This window comes from Sciurus carolinensis, chromosome 14 (genome assembly GCF_902686445.1).
Source record: "Sciurus carolinensis chromosome 14, mSciCar1.2, whole genome shotgun sequence".
Lineage (NCBI taxonomy): Eukaryota > Metazoa > Chordata > Mammalia > Rodentia > Sciuridae > Sciurus > Sciurus carolinensis.
In genome coordinates, this window is record NC_062226.1 from 85,270,500 (window position 1) to 85,284,411 (window position 13,912).

The window sequence follows — 13,912 nt, forward strand, 5'->3', positions numbered from 1 at the left end:
AACCTAAATCAGCAAATAGATTTGGAGTTTTAGGACGCATCCGTTCATTTCCTTTCTCAGTTTTCAACTTTACATCTCATTTCTCAGAGAGCACTTGCTCTACCCTGGTTCCTGTTTGACCCAACTAGTGTACAGGGCAGTGACAAAGTTCCTCCAAAGTTGTTTTTAATAAAGGAGCTGATCTCCGGATAACCACCATGCACCATAGGAATGCTGCAAATACTTCAGAATGTCACATTGTCAAAATATCTATATTTCGGGCTCATAAGCTAGACAGCTCGTTTGGCTGCTAAACCCACAAGATGTTCAGCCATTTGTTGTGGTCTAAAAACTTTCCCCCCTCACTGGGAGAAAATAATTATCTATTGTTTTATATCATCTTGTCCCTTTCTTGAGTTTTGAAAAACATGAGAAAATAAAAGTCTTGACATCCTGATAGGTAAAATGGGACTCTGAATTGTACTATTAATCTTTAAGAAATATGAAATGTTGGATATGTTTCCTTATAAAAGGATCAACTCTTTAAATCAAACTGATTTTTCAATAGGTGGTGGAGTCTCATTAGTCTATCAACACTATGTGAAGATTAAGGGTATCAAAAAAGACTTGCCTTCCCAGAGGTAAGGGATGGCAGACATGGCTATCTGAATACAGACCCTGCACATTGCTCTTAACTGTAACAGACTGGCTTTTCCTCTCAAGGACAGTATCCTGTGTGTTTTTTATGGTGGCTTTGCTCATTTTTATTTCATAGGGTGAAGCTGAGTTGTGTTTCTTTGGGAAGGATGCATCATAAAAGGCAAGCATAAAAGGCTGGGAAGGGGCACTTGACTTTATTTTAAAAAGGGCAAATGCAATTGCAGTCTGAATAAATGGCAGTCCAATAGAGCTAGCATCTAGAAAATTATACTCTTTCCTAATTGTGATCATCGAGGAGCCTGGAGGCACTTGGGGCAGAAAAGTGGCAAAGGAATTGTGGCCTGGATCCCACTGCAAACACTGTGGTGTCAGTAAAACTCTTGGAGTCCCTGTGCCATAAACCCATTGGAAATAAGGTTTTGCACTAGCAGCTTAATCCATTCTGTCATTTTATGAAAAATCAAATGTCCTTCCAAATTGAGTGTGCAGGGGAACTAGTATGTTGAATCAACACATCTTTTTTTATTTTGGGATAATGTCTTCTATTTGTATCACTGAGTTTCTCCTGTTTTTATTGGCAATCTTGTCTTCCTTACCTTAATCCTATTGTTCCAGTGGGAAGGAATTTTAGACCCACCCTCTTAAGACCTGAAGGAGTTACTAAGGAGTTTGGTTTGTCAATTTGGCATGCTTGTCCTATTGCAATCATACACTCTTGAACTAGCTCTGCTAGTTTGCCTTGAGGCAAAACTTTTAGAAAGAGACAAGAGAGACAGATAGGAAGAAAAATGATCAGTAGTGCCATTGAGTACTTTTTAAACTTTCAGGGCTTTGTAGGTGACTAAACCTCTAAGCGATCTTGGCATCCTTACTGAGGTATTTTTTTGTTTGTTTGTTTGTTTTTTGTTTTTTCCCTGAGACTTGGAAGGGCAGGAGAGAGGAATGCTGTGGAAATTAAGCTTTGTAGAATCTTTGAGTATTGTTGTAAATGATGATACAGATTGGTGGTGGTAATTACAGCTCCTGTGGCAGATGACACCAGCATTTGGCAGACCAGACACCATGTTGAGGAAGATCCAGAGTCTGGAGGACTGGGTTTAGAGGAGTCTTCCAAAGCTGAGCTTGAAAATGTCTTGGGGGTTTCTAGGACGATGCCATCTATTTTGTCACTTGGGAATCTGATAAAGATGCATGCAAATTACACAGAGAATTGTATATATGAGAGCCTTCGCTGCTTCTACTGGTCTTTCATAGGAAAGTTTGGAGAGAGCTTGTCCTCTGCTTGTCTCCTTCCTGTGCTATGACAGAGCTGGGACACTAGGGAATTAGAGTTACTGGACTGGAATCAGAACTTCATCACACTGTAGTTGTAGGACCTTGGGGGAAGCCACTTAACTCTCTGAACCTCAGTTTCCTTACCAGGAAAAATGGTGCAATAACAGACTCTCTCCCAGAGGGGTGAACTTTAACAGGCCAATATTGGCACAGTGCTCAGAAAAGAATCCGGCACAATGCAGATTTGCTTTTATATATTGGCCAAGTTATTTAATCATCTTTCTCCTTCTGTAAGTCAATGAAGTATCCGAGGTCAAGGAACTTCATATTCTTTATTTTGTATCATACATTAGTCTACTGCTTGGTCAGTGTTCAATATATGTTTGAAGAATTAACTGATGGTATATGATTTGTGCATATATATATACATATATATGTAATAAACACAGTTTTAAGCCTTATATTGTGTAATATAATTGCATATTATATACAATGTACTGTCATGTTTGTTATACGATTGACATAACATTTATATATGTGTCATATATATGGTGTGATACTTAAATTTAGGCACTATTAGGATTCCTGAAAAAAAAAAAAAAAACCTTTAGATATTAGTGTTGTCCTATATTTCACCAGTGAGAGCCAGCCAGTTCTCTAGTTCAGTTATTTTAGACATAATTTGGTGAAAGTTGGCAAAGACAGAGAATCGGAACTTGGGTAGACGTTTATTGTTGAATCCAACTCTCCCCTCATATGAATGAACACATACAAATTTTTCAGTGATCATCTTTATTGTACATGGATTTCTCTTCCTTAAATTAAACTGTTAACGTCTGATAAAATTGAGGCTAGAGCTATATACAGAAATACTTTGAATTTCTTCCCCATGTTTCACGTACCATGTAAAATCAGTTTTGAGTTTAAATAATGAGATGCACGTTTTCTCCCAATTTCTGTTCTGTTATTGTACATTGCTTTGTGTTCTAAAGCATATTCCATGTTGTGTCTTATTTTTTTAAGTTATGTATCATATTCTTTTAAAAGTGATTGTGCTTGTATGATATTTTTCATTGATTTTTCTTTCGAGCATGACTTATGTTTTATTTTGTGTTTCTTTTAGGTTTTGTTTTGTTTCATAAGATCCCACTGGATGGGTAGCTGAAATAAAGAAAAAGACAGAGAAGGGGGCTGTGGTGCTTGTTGGTTGATGCTGCTCTGTAAGCTGGCCTCTTGGGACAGTGTTGGCTTATCCCAGGAAGTGTTGCTTACCTGGGGTTCTCTGGTAGAAATGGGCGGTGCTTGGAGGATGTACTGTATGAAGCCTGCTCATGTTGTGAGCTGTGATTGGGGAACACCAAGGCAGAGGCAGCTCTCAGGCAGCTATGCAACAACTCAAGAAAACAACTTAAATTAATCCATCTCTTCTGTCCACACAGTAGTTCAAAAACAAAATCAAAATGAAATTCCACTGGATTGTACTTCTCTTCTGAAAAGTGTGCTATTTGACCATACTGGAAATGTGTTGATTTCAATTGCTTCTGTTTATTAAAGGTGAACTACATATTTTAAAATATATATATATACATATATATATATAAATTTTATATATATATAAAAAGTTAGGGACTGGTATAAGTGAAGACTAAAATGTCTAACCTATATTTAACACATATTTTAGCATCATTTGCTGTTTTTCTCTAATCAGCACTAAATTCAGTGAGTGACTTTTCCACCCACAACATAGTGACAACAAGAGTTAAAGGCACATATGCCATCACTCTGGGGACTTTGTGGTGTCATTAAGAGCTTCTTTTCTTTGCTGGTAATAAAGATCCAAACTTTAAGCTTAGGTCTCAGAGTCACACGATGTTAATGATTGCTTTAAAGTTTATTAACAGGATGAAAGAAAAGAAAAAGAACAAGAAGAAAAGTGTCAGCTGCTATCTGGTTAGGGATATAGATTTAGGTTAGGCACAGTCAGTTTCATAATAACTAACAGAATGGAATATATGCATATGGTGAAATTACCACCTCGCCCCTTTCCACTTGCCCTCTGAGAACCACCGCTGTTTGCATTACAGAACTCCAGCTTTTCTACTCTGAAAAGGCCTGCAAGCAGAATGGTTGGCCTGCTGTGAGCAGGAGAGGATATTCTAAGAAGGACAGTCTCCCTGCTGCACACTGTCCTACTGCTGGGTTTTCATGGGCAGGAAAGTTTGTCCTGACCCCAGCAGCAAAGAGGTAGCAGGTCGCTAATGAATATGTGCTTTATCATATGCTTCTTCATTGCTGAGAGGGCAGCTTAGAGCTACAGATTGCTGTGTCCCTTCTTTGTTCTGAGCCATGGACACCTGTTTCGTTCACTTGCCACCTCAGTGGCCTTCCTAGGCTCTGTTCTGTCTGCTCCAGGCAGAGTCCTTGTCCTGAAGAGAGGTTTAGCTGTCCCCACTCTCCCCACCTCACTCCTTTCATTTAGGGGCACTCCAGAGACAGGCCTGGAACATTTCATTTGAAAACATAATCAGCTCAGACTATTAGCCATGCACATGTAAGCCATGGCTGAATTAGAAACACTGACATTAAAAAATTTATTTTAAATGGATGCTCAAGTTTTGTAGTTTAGTGTTAAGGATTTATGGATTTTTAACTACTCTGCCATGTTTGGAAACTTTATTTTGAATCCTATGTAACCAAGACATTAATCTTAATAAACCAGGACCCATTTAGGCACCAGTTGATATAAAAAGAATATTCTTGATGAATATTTTATATTGTATCTTTTACATTAGTCACTAAATATGTTATTGCTCGATGCCGACATTTCACCATGTCCTGTGGATTACAGCATTTATCTTGGCTACTCCATACGTACTCCTGAAAGAGGGGCAGTTTTTCCAAAGTGAAAACATGCTGTTCTTTCTCACAGGTTTTCTTTCCATTTCCATTTGAGCATAAAGGCAGCAAGCTCTCATCATGGGGAGGTCTGAAAATTCTCTAAATTCCCACTTACTTGCTCACAGCTAAATGACAGTTCCTGCCACTATGGGGATTTCCATCTTTCCCAAAGGTGTTGATTTACAGAGAGAACAGCTAATAGCAGAAATCCTGACCCTTGAAAGAAAAATGAAATTCACACTGTGAGCCAGGCAGGGGCTCAGTATGGCAAAAGGTTCTTAAATATCGGTCATTTGGTCAAAAAAAAAAAAAAAAAAAAAAAGAAGAAGAATTTTAAGCTTTTATGTTATTCCACGGAGCTCTAAAAAGGCAATGGATTTTTAAGGACAATTTTATTAGTTTCCCAGACCCAAGAGGAAAAAAAGAATATTTCTAGTCAACAGCTAGAAGGATTGCAGGAGAGATTTGATTTTTGTTTTAAAATGGAGAGAAGTGGACAGATAAGGCAATTTAATATAGCAAAGATGAGTTTGACATCTCCTAGGAAAGAATGAAAACAGCAGGCTATTAGAAAATAGTTCTTGTATTCTTTGGTTTCCTTTTTTTTTTTTTAAATCCCTAAAGACTACAATCAGTAACACAGCTTCTCTTTTCTGTACTCTAGGCAACCTTCTTTCATCCTATGCTTTTTATGTCCCCCATAAGAAATTTGCTTTTTAGAGCTTCCTAATGGCACCTATCATGTTTTTGCAGGATTAGAAAAGGAGAGGAGGCACTTTTGCTGAAATCAGTTCTGTTGCTCTCCAGCAACGATCTGGCACTTGAGCGTCAGGCAAGTCTCCTATGTGGTCTGACTGAGCCAAAACCTGCCCACCTGAGTGGCAGCTGTCATCCAGCCTCCACCAACTGTGCCCCACAGGAATGAGGGCCCAGTTTTCCAAATCTTGTGATCCTTTAAGAGAAATGCAATGCAAAACCTGGATTTTTTTTTATGCGAAATGTCCCTATTTTTAAAAAGTTGGATGGGTTATTTTTAAAACATTATGTAGGCCAACAAAACATGCCTGTGGGCTGCCAGTTTGTTACTTTTGTCTTAAAACACAATCATTGTTCTCTCGCTGTGTCCTTCTGCCTTTCTTTGCAAAGTTGCTTTTCTTTTTCCTGGCCACTGCTGAGGGCTGCATTGCAACAAGCTTCCTTACTTGAGTTTAGCAACACAGTGACCCAGAGTATTTGACTCAGTTGTGACCCTCAGTTCTCTTACTTTGCTGGGAATTCTCTTACTGCCGTGTCTTCCCATTCCCTGGTGGGTTCCATATCCATGTGCCCAGAGGCATCCCAGGAAGTCCTTCCCTCAGTTTTTTCTGAGGTGAATTTCTTTTCACCAGCATCCTCCTGTCCCATTCAGATGCTACCAGGTTGAGATGGGAAAGTGCACAACCCATTTTCATGGGTATCCTTAATGCACTGATATGGCCCTTGGTAACTGGAAATGAGGTGTGTCATCATTGAGAGATGTTGTCCAGGTCCTGTATCGTGTTGACCCAGCATTGATTTGGGTTCCTCTGAGACCCTTTTAGGCAGTTGAGAGAAATGTCCTTGGCTATCACACAAGACATCAACACTAACGGTGATGACAACCAAAGTCCAAACAGTCCAAGGCCAAGGAAGGGTCATCTCTCAACAGGAAAAAATGAACCTGAACATACATTAGAGAAAATTGACTCAGGGGGTTTTCATTCCCCATCTCCCAGCAGGGACTGATTTCATTTTTGTCCCACCGAGTTTTTTTTCCCAGAAATAGACAGCAAGGACATGAACTAAACAATCTCAGCTCTGCCTGCAGTGTGGAATGCAGAAGGAGATTACTGTGGTTTCTGGCTCTTCAGGTAGTCCTGAAGTAGACCCTGTGTGTCTGAGGCTTGAAGCATCTCCTCCAACAGAGCAGAGGTTTCACCTATTCAGTAGTTGGCAGAGTAAATAAATTAAGAAACACAGGCAGAATTTAGTTTCATTCCAGGTGTGAGTTAGAGCATGGCAGAGGGGCACATGTGCTCTCTCTTCTTTCTTTTCTCTATTCCCCTTTCTGTACTCTCTGTTTTTCCCTCTCTCTAATGGACCCCATGGCAAACAGCTTTTCCTTATTTTACCAGGTGCTTTGCATAATTATAGCACATTCGGCCCCCCTCCCCCATTGCAAATGAAATAAAAGCATCAGCAGGACCTATACTAATTCTTCTCTTGCTCTTTTGGAGAGTGGATGATTCACACCTCTACCTTCTCTGGTGTCTGCTAGCTAGAATCCCTCCCTTGGTTTTGATCTAATTCCATCACACTATAATAGAAATTCGTCTCATTTTGTTTTGACTAGATTCTAAATTCAGAGGGAGAGCTGTACTGAAGAGACACCATTCCGTATGGCATGGGATCTCACGGGGTTGCTGTTTCTAGCCATGGAGGCTGTGCCAGGTGCATGTAGTCATGTATGTGGAGCCTCCTGGGGTACCACTCAACAGATTTTGACTCCAAGGAAACATGTATAGAAGTAGCTGTTAGGTGCACTCTGCTATGTTTACATACCCATAGTACTTGCAAACCACATCAAGTTTGTCTAAGGGCTCCCAAGAAGGTTAAGGACTCTCCTGAAGTCAGTTGACTCTGGGGTGCTACCAGATCAAATTAGGTTGACAGAATTCCTAGCTCAGAAAGTTACATGCAAAAGGCTGAGACAGAAGGCAGCTTCCCATTGAGAATAACCTATTCTCTGTTTTGGTCTTAAGGGACAAAGGAAACCTGTCAGTCACCTGAATTTGACAGTGAGGGCACTCTGAGTTTTGTTCAGGCTCCTGTTACAGAACAGCCTTGGCATAGTCATTAGTGAGCTTCCAGAATATGTTGATTTGTTCCCAATCCCCATCCTACAAACCACTAGCTATGTTTAGAGTCTTAGTTTTCATGGAAAATATTTGAGATGCAATGAAAAGAACCAGGATTTTTTTAACACCTTTATTTTAAGACAATACATTTACAAATTGAGCATATACAAATATAAAGTAGAAGAGACCCCCTACAAAGACATATCCTTGAGTTTTACCCATTTCATGTTCAAATCCATTTGCTGTAATCCAGAGGCAGCCTGTGACTCATTCTCATGTCTTGTTTCATTTTGTTTTGTTTTTTCCCCTATAAGGTTTTCAATCATGTTTTTCACATTTTCTGTAAATAATGGATAATCATTTTTTAATTTTATTTTTAAGTGCTGTTTTAACAATGTGGATAGACTATAAATGTACTTGCTGAATTCATTCATTTTTTAACAAGCCAATAAAGTTTTATAATTCATCTCCATGTGTCTTGCATTCTCTGTGGATGTTGTACTCCTCCCCTCCCTTCCTTAGACACGTACCATCACCATGTGTTGCTGGTGGTGTTTGGGACCAAAGGTATTAGAAGAAAAAGTCTGAAAAATGTCACTGAGAGTTTTGAGGCAGGCCCAAACCATTATAGATTCTGGAAAAAAACACCTCCAAACTGGGCTTTTAAAATTCCCATCAGTCTTACTTATGTACTTGCAAACTACTGATTCTTATATTAGTAAGGTTTTCATTGGCTAAAATGCAATTCTTAAAAAATGTTTAAGGGGATTTTTATGTATATGTATATATAAAACTACACTCTGCGAATGCCCTTTGGTATTTTAAATATTTGGAATGACACACATCAGAACAACAGGGTGTACTCAGTGCTCTGTTCTATTTCAAGTGACTTCATGGTCAAATAAACATAATGACTTATACTCTTACAGATGGGAGAGAGAGAAGACAACAATGGGTATGGAGATAAGATAGGATGGGAATGAAATTGTTAGCATGATGCCCATATTTCTGTCCCTTTTGTCTCCATCCCCAGTCCTGTCACACCTTCCCTTCTTCTTTTTTCCCTTTGATGATAAGACTGAAAAGAAAGGTTTGTAAACCCCACCCCTGACTTACTTCAGCCAATGGCTACCTTCTGATAACTTTGAAGGTTTTCACTCCAAATCAAGGACTTCAGAATTGGGAAAAGGAATCCAGTGTGAGCTAACATTTTATCAAGCCAAGTACACTGCCCCTCTTATGAGACCCTGGTGTTTAGTGTTGGTGATTTGTCGTTCTAAATTTGCTGAACTGAGACCAGATTTCTTCCGATACATTTCAGAAGATCCTATGATAATTTGAGGTGATAGGCACTTCAGATTTGAATCTCAGTATGCTCACACACACTATGACCTGGGAAAAGTCAGTTCACTCTGTTCCTCAGTGTCCTCTCCTCCAAAATGAGATGATAATACTATCTACCCCACTGGGCTTCCGTAGAGTTAAACGAGATGGTCCAGGTAAAGCCCTTAGCATATGGCAAGACAAGTGGAGGCACTCAGCATTGCTAATAAAACTTTGAAGGAGCTTTGGTTGTCGTTGTCTTTGGTTGTGCCTCAGTAAATACTTTAAGTAAGCATCTCCTAGTCACATGCTGATTATGTGAGTGCAAATAGTGGAGACCAGGCTGTGAAGGCTGTTTTGGAGTTTTCTCCAGAATTATCACAATTCCAGTCCTGGATCTGGCCCAGTGATTCTACAAATTTGATTTTGATAAGAGGATTTGCTTCATTTGGGCCTATATTATAATAGTTCAGTGACTCTGAATGATGCTATGAAATTTGAGGATTATGGAAAAAAAATAGAATTGAACATCTTATCCCAAAGATAGTCACCCTGTTTTATTCTCACTTTATTAATTCAGAACTTTTGATCATTTGAACATAGTTTATATTAAGTTTATTTTTTGAGTTATCTATTTAGAGATCTTTGGCTAACACTGTAAATAAAAAACAAGAGATTATTGAAAGCAAAGACTTGTTTCAGTTCTTCTCAAGCTGTAGGAACAAGTATTTACAAGCAATGAGTTATGAGTAACTAGATCATTCTTTGGTGCTTCCTGAAATGGATTCTGGCAATAGCTCTAGTAGTCCACCCTTGATGGACCTCATTGGAACTACTTCCTGTTTGAAGCAATAAAACACTTTGAAATCTGTTTTTTTTTTCCTTCTTATCATTAAACCATTTAAAATAAGGGACATTAACATTTTATTAGCACTTAATTTAAGGTATTTTCACAAATTCTATCACTTTTCCTAACATTTAAATGAGATAACAGGCTGGAGGTATAGTGTTGCTCAGTGGTCACAACATTTGCCTAGAGTGTGTAAGTCCTGGGTTCCATCCTCAGCACCAAAACAACCAACAAATAAGCAAACAAGATAATATTTACAGCAGAATCTAAAGGATCTAAGAGATAGTGACAGGTAAGGGAGTTGATTTTTCACTATGTGCCAAGTGCTATTTTATATGCTTCCTGATCCAACAATCCTATGAGGCTGGTGCAAATACTGTCCATATTTTAAAGATTAGGAAACTGATGTTTAGGATAGGTATGCAGAGACTTACTCCAGGTTTCTAACTAATAAGTGGTGGCACCAAGTCTTGAATCCAGGCAGGCTGGTTCAAAAGCTGGGGCTCCTAACAAGTCCCTCGTGTGACCTGGACTCTGAACCCAGCTAGGAGTAGGGTGAGGCCAGCAGGTGCCTTAGGCACAAGGAGGTAGGAGGTGGTCACTCTCAGGGTTGGGAGGTAATCACTTCCAGCACAAGTTCAGTGAAGATTATTCTTGTGGCAAAAAATGTAAGTTTAACTCACTGGGGTAGGTGCCTGCTCCATGGTTCCAGAAAGCTCTCTGGTATTTTTGCCACTGAAAAATCCCATGTAGATCTTGACTTGCAAGTATATGGCATGGTAGAGAAACTGTCACCTTTTTTTTTTTTTTTTACATTTTACTTTATGAAACAGAGATTATACCAAGGATGCTTTCAGAGTTAATTAACTCTGAAAATTCAGTGTGCTTGCTTTGTCCATTGTAACTGAAGATGGATTGGTTGTTTTAGACAATCTACAAGTGAAGTATTTTCATCACTCTTGATTTTCAGGACTTCCCATTCCTTTGGAGTAGTCCTTACTGTCCAATAAGCAACCTCTAGGGAAACCACTTCTGTAGGGAGCAGGGGATTTGGTGGGAAGGGACTGTTTGAGGACACATCCAGCAACCTCCTTGGATGAGATCCAGATGACATAACACAGTGGCAGAAAATGCCTGAACTATTCTTTGCTTTTCCAGCACCAAGAGGCAGAGCAGCCTTAGAGCAGTTCCACATTCCTGTCCCTGTCTGTCCTGTCTGGCAGCCAGTGATTGAGAGAGACTGCCAAGGGCATATGCTAATTTTCCAGTCATTTGGTCAAGTCCATCTCACATGCCACAAGACCCCAGGGCCTGTGTTTACTGAATTCAAATCTCTGCCCCAGCACAAATTAATGAACAGTAAGTTCTCTTTCTCTCCCTCCTTTTAATATTTTTATTGAGTTTCTGAGGAGGGGAGGAGAATCTCTTGTGTTTATTGTCCATCTTTCTATCTCTTTTTAATAATTTTCATCATACTGTAATTGGTATTGCTGGATCATTAAATAAAAATGCAGGCTGCACTGTTTGCTTTGAAGAATGAAATTCAGCTTCAGGTAAGTTCATGCAATTTCACCTAAAGCCCCTTGAGTTGGGATGGAAAACACTGTTTTATTTTATGGGGGAGTTCTAAGTTTTTCTATAAACTAGGACAAAGCCTCTGAATATGCAATAGGATTTTCAAGAATGACTCCTGGGTGGATTCTTCCTTTTGCATTCTCTTCAGGATCCTGGATTGGAGGAGATTGACTGTCTCTCCATAGTCCTTCTGTAAACACTGTTGCATTAGGTGCCATGTTTAATTCTACGCTGGTAGTATGCTGGCTTCCAGAGCATCTGACTAGTGGGATGTACCTTCAGGTGAAGGAAGGTATCAGGATATGTCTGGCATGTTCCTTGTATGGAGGCATCAGCTCTATAAGGGATCTTTATTCCATATCTGGAGTCCTACTGAATGGGTCTTCCTCCATGACTCCAGCCCTCACTGGGCACCAGTAGTACCATTTTCCCCATCTGTCCCTCCAACCCTAGAGGTGATAAAGTCTTCCCATGGCTATAACTGTCTCAATGCTTCTTCATTTCCTTTTTGTCCCTTTAAATGCTTCACACTAAGTAGTACCTACCTCTTTTTTTAAAATAGCAGGGGCATTCCTTGATAGAAACCTGAGACATATGATTAATTCTATATATTATCTCATTTTATCTAGTATTAAGTCTTCAAAATTGAGCAAGTATCTTTTAAGGGACAATCATATGTCAGCATAAGTCACAGGGAGCTAGGCTCGGGGAGAGCACAGTAAACCAAGCCAATGCCATCTTTGCCTTATAGTCGGTGGTCTATCTATAATGTTGATACCGTTGTTGCCATAATTTGCACATAAGAAAACAACAGGTTGGAAAGTTAAGTAACTTGTCCAAGGATATACAAATCAGATCTGTCTGCCTATAAAATCCCTGCGTCTGGCCCTCCTTCTCTGAAGCCAGTGTTTTTTCTTTGCCCCTGGGGTGTTTCCTGAGCTACAAGTTCTGAAACAGCCACTAGACCTTGTGCTTCATGTTGGTGGCTGTAATTCTTTGTGACCCTGTATAACCTGGTGTAAAGTATGCTTATCCTTGTTGTCTATTTTCTGTTTTTTTTTCCTTTCTCTTTTATCTTTCTTAAAATAATCATTTCCTCTGGTTCTCTTTATACCTAGCACACACACCACTTATATCCTTTCTTTAATTTTCACACAATAAAATTTTTAAATTGATTTGGGGTGTGTGTGTGTGTGTGTGCGTATGTGTGTGTGTGAGAGAGAGAGAGAGAGAGAGAGAGAGAGAGGAGAGACTAAGCCCTAGCGAGAACACAATAATTTATAAACAGCCATAAACACACACACATACACACACACACACATGCTCATTCACACACACCCCCACACATACGGAATAGGAATTCTGCATACTTTCTGACTTGTGTGACTAAATGGGAACTTAATCCCAGTGCATACATAATTTATGTCATTATCCCCTCCCCGGTGCTCATTGGGCATACTACTCCGAGGTCTTTTTAAAAAAACGTTCCATGTTGAATGTTTTGCTTGTTGTTTTTACTTTCTTATAAATAGCAAGAAGTTTTGCTGAGAAGAAATGATTACAAATCCCAAAAGGTTGATGTTCCGTTCTAAGCTCCAAGATGTAAGGATTGAGTGGATTTCAAACTTGGCAAAATCTCTGACTTGGCAAATACTTCCATCCTTATTTATGACAGCTTGGAAACTTCCATTTTCTAGGGTTTATAAATGATGCTGCTGATTTTGTTTCCCTTTTCTATTTTGCTGTAAATTATGGAATAACCAGCCCGAAGGTCCTTTTAATGTCAGTCCTCTTAGCAGAGAGAGAGAGAGGGTGAGTGTGTATGGTGTGTGTGTATGTGTGTGTGTGTGTGTGTAAATTATTGTGCTCTTTCTTTTCTTGGTTACGAGATATATTTTACAGTTTTCATACAGGAAGTATACTCCCCTTTTTCGGCCTTTTAACAAAATGGAAATCTGAAAATGGTGAGGTTTGGGATGTTGTTTTAGTCAGTTTTTTCATCACTGTGACCAAAAGACCCAGTAAGAAAAACATAGAAGAGGGAAAGTTTATTTGGGGCCTACAGTTTTAGAGATCTCAGTTCATAGATGACTGACGCCAGAGTTCTGGGCCCAAGGTAAGGTAGAACATCATGACCCATCATGACAGAGGGAAGCAGCTCAGGACATGGCAGCAGGAAGCAGAGAGAGAGAAAGGGAGCATACTTTGTCACTAGGGACAAAATATCAACCCCAAAGGCATGTCCCCAGTGATCTGTCACTTCTTCCAGTTACTCTTCACCTGCCTACAGTTACCACCCAGTTAATTCTTATCGGTGGATTAATGCACTGATTAGATTAGAGCTCTTGTAACTCAGTCATTTAATCTCTAAACTTTCTTATATTGTCTTACACATGAACTTTTGGGAGGCATATGATTTCTAAACCATAATAGATATACAGAACGATAATCTGTGGTTGTCACTGGTTATAAAGGA

General features: G+C 39.4%; 1 protein-coding gene across 6 annotated transcripts in view; it reads left to right on the forward strand.

Moving 5' to 3' along the window:
* Positions 1-13,912, forward strand: part of Ntrk2 (neurotrophic receptor tyrosine kinase 2) — a 349,269-nt gene that overhangs the window by 133,518 nt on the left and 201,839 nt on the right. Inside the window, exon 14 of one of the 6 annotated variants that reach the window (XM_047524203.1) lies at positions 3,038-8,158. The exons of the other annotated variants lie outside the window; for them this stretch is intronic. Within the exon in view, the coding sequence (XP_047380159.1) occupies positions 3,038-3,075 (38 nt within the window). The 3' untranslated portion in view covers positions 3,076-8,158. Of the gene's footprint in view, positions 1-3,037; positions 8,159-13,912 lie in introns of those variants that run through there. 6 annotated transcript variants of the gene reach the window in all.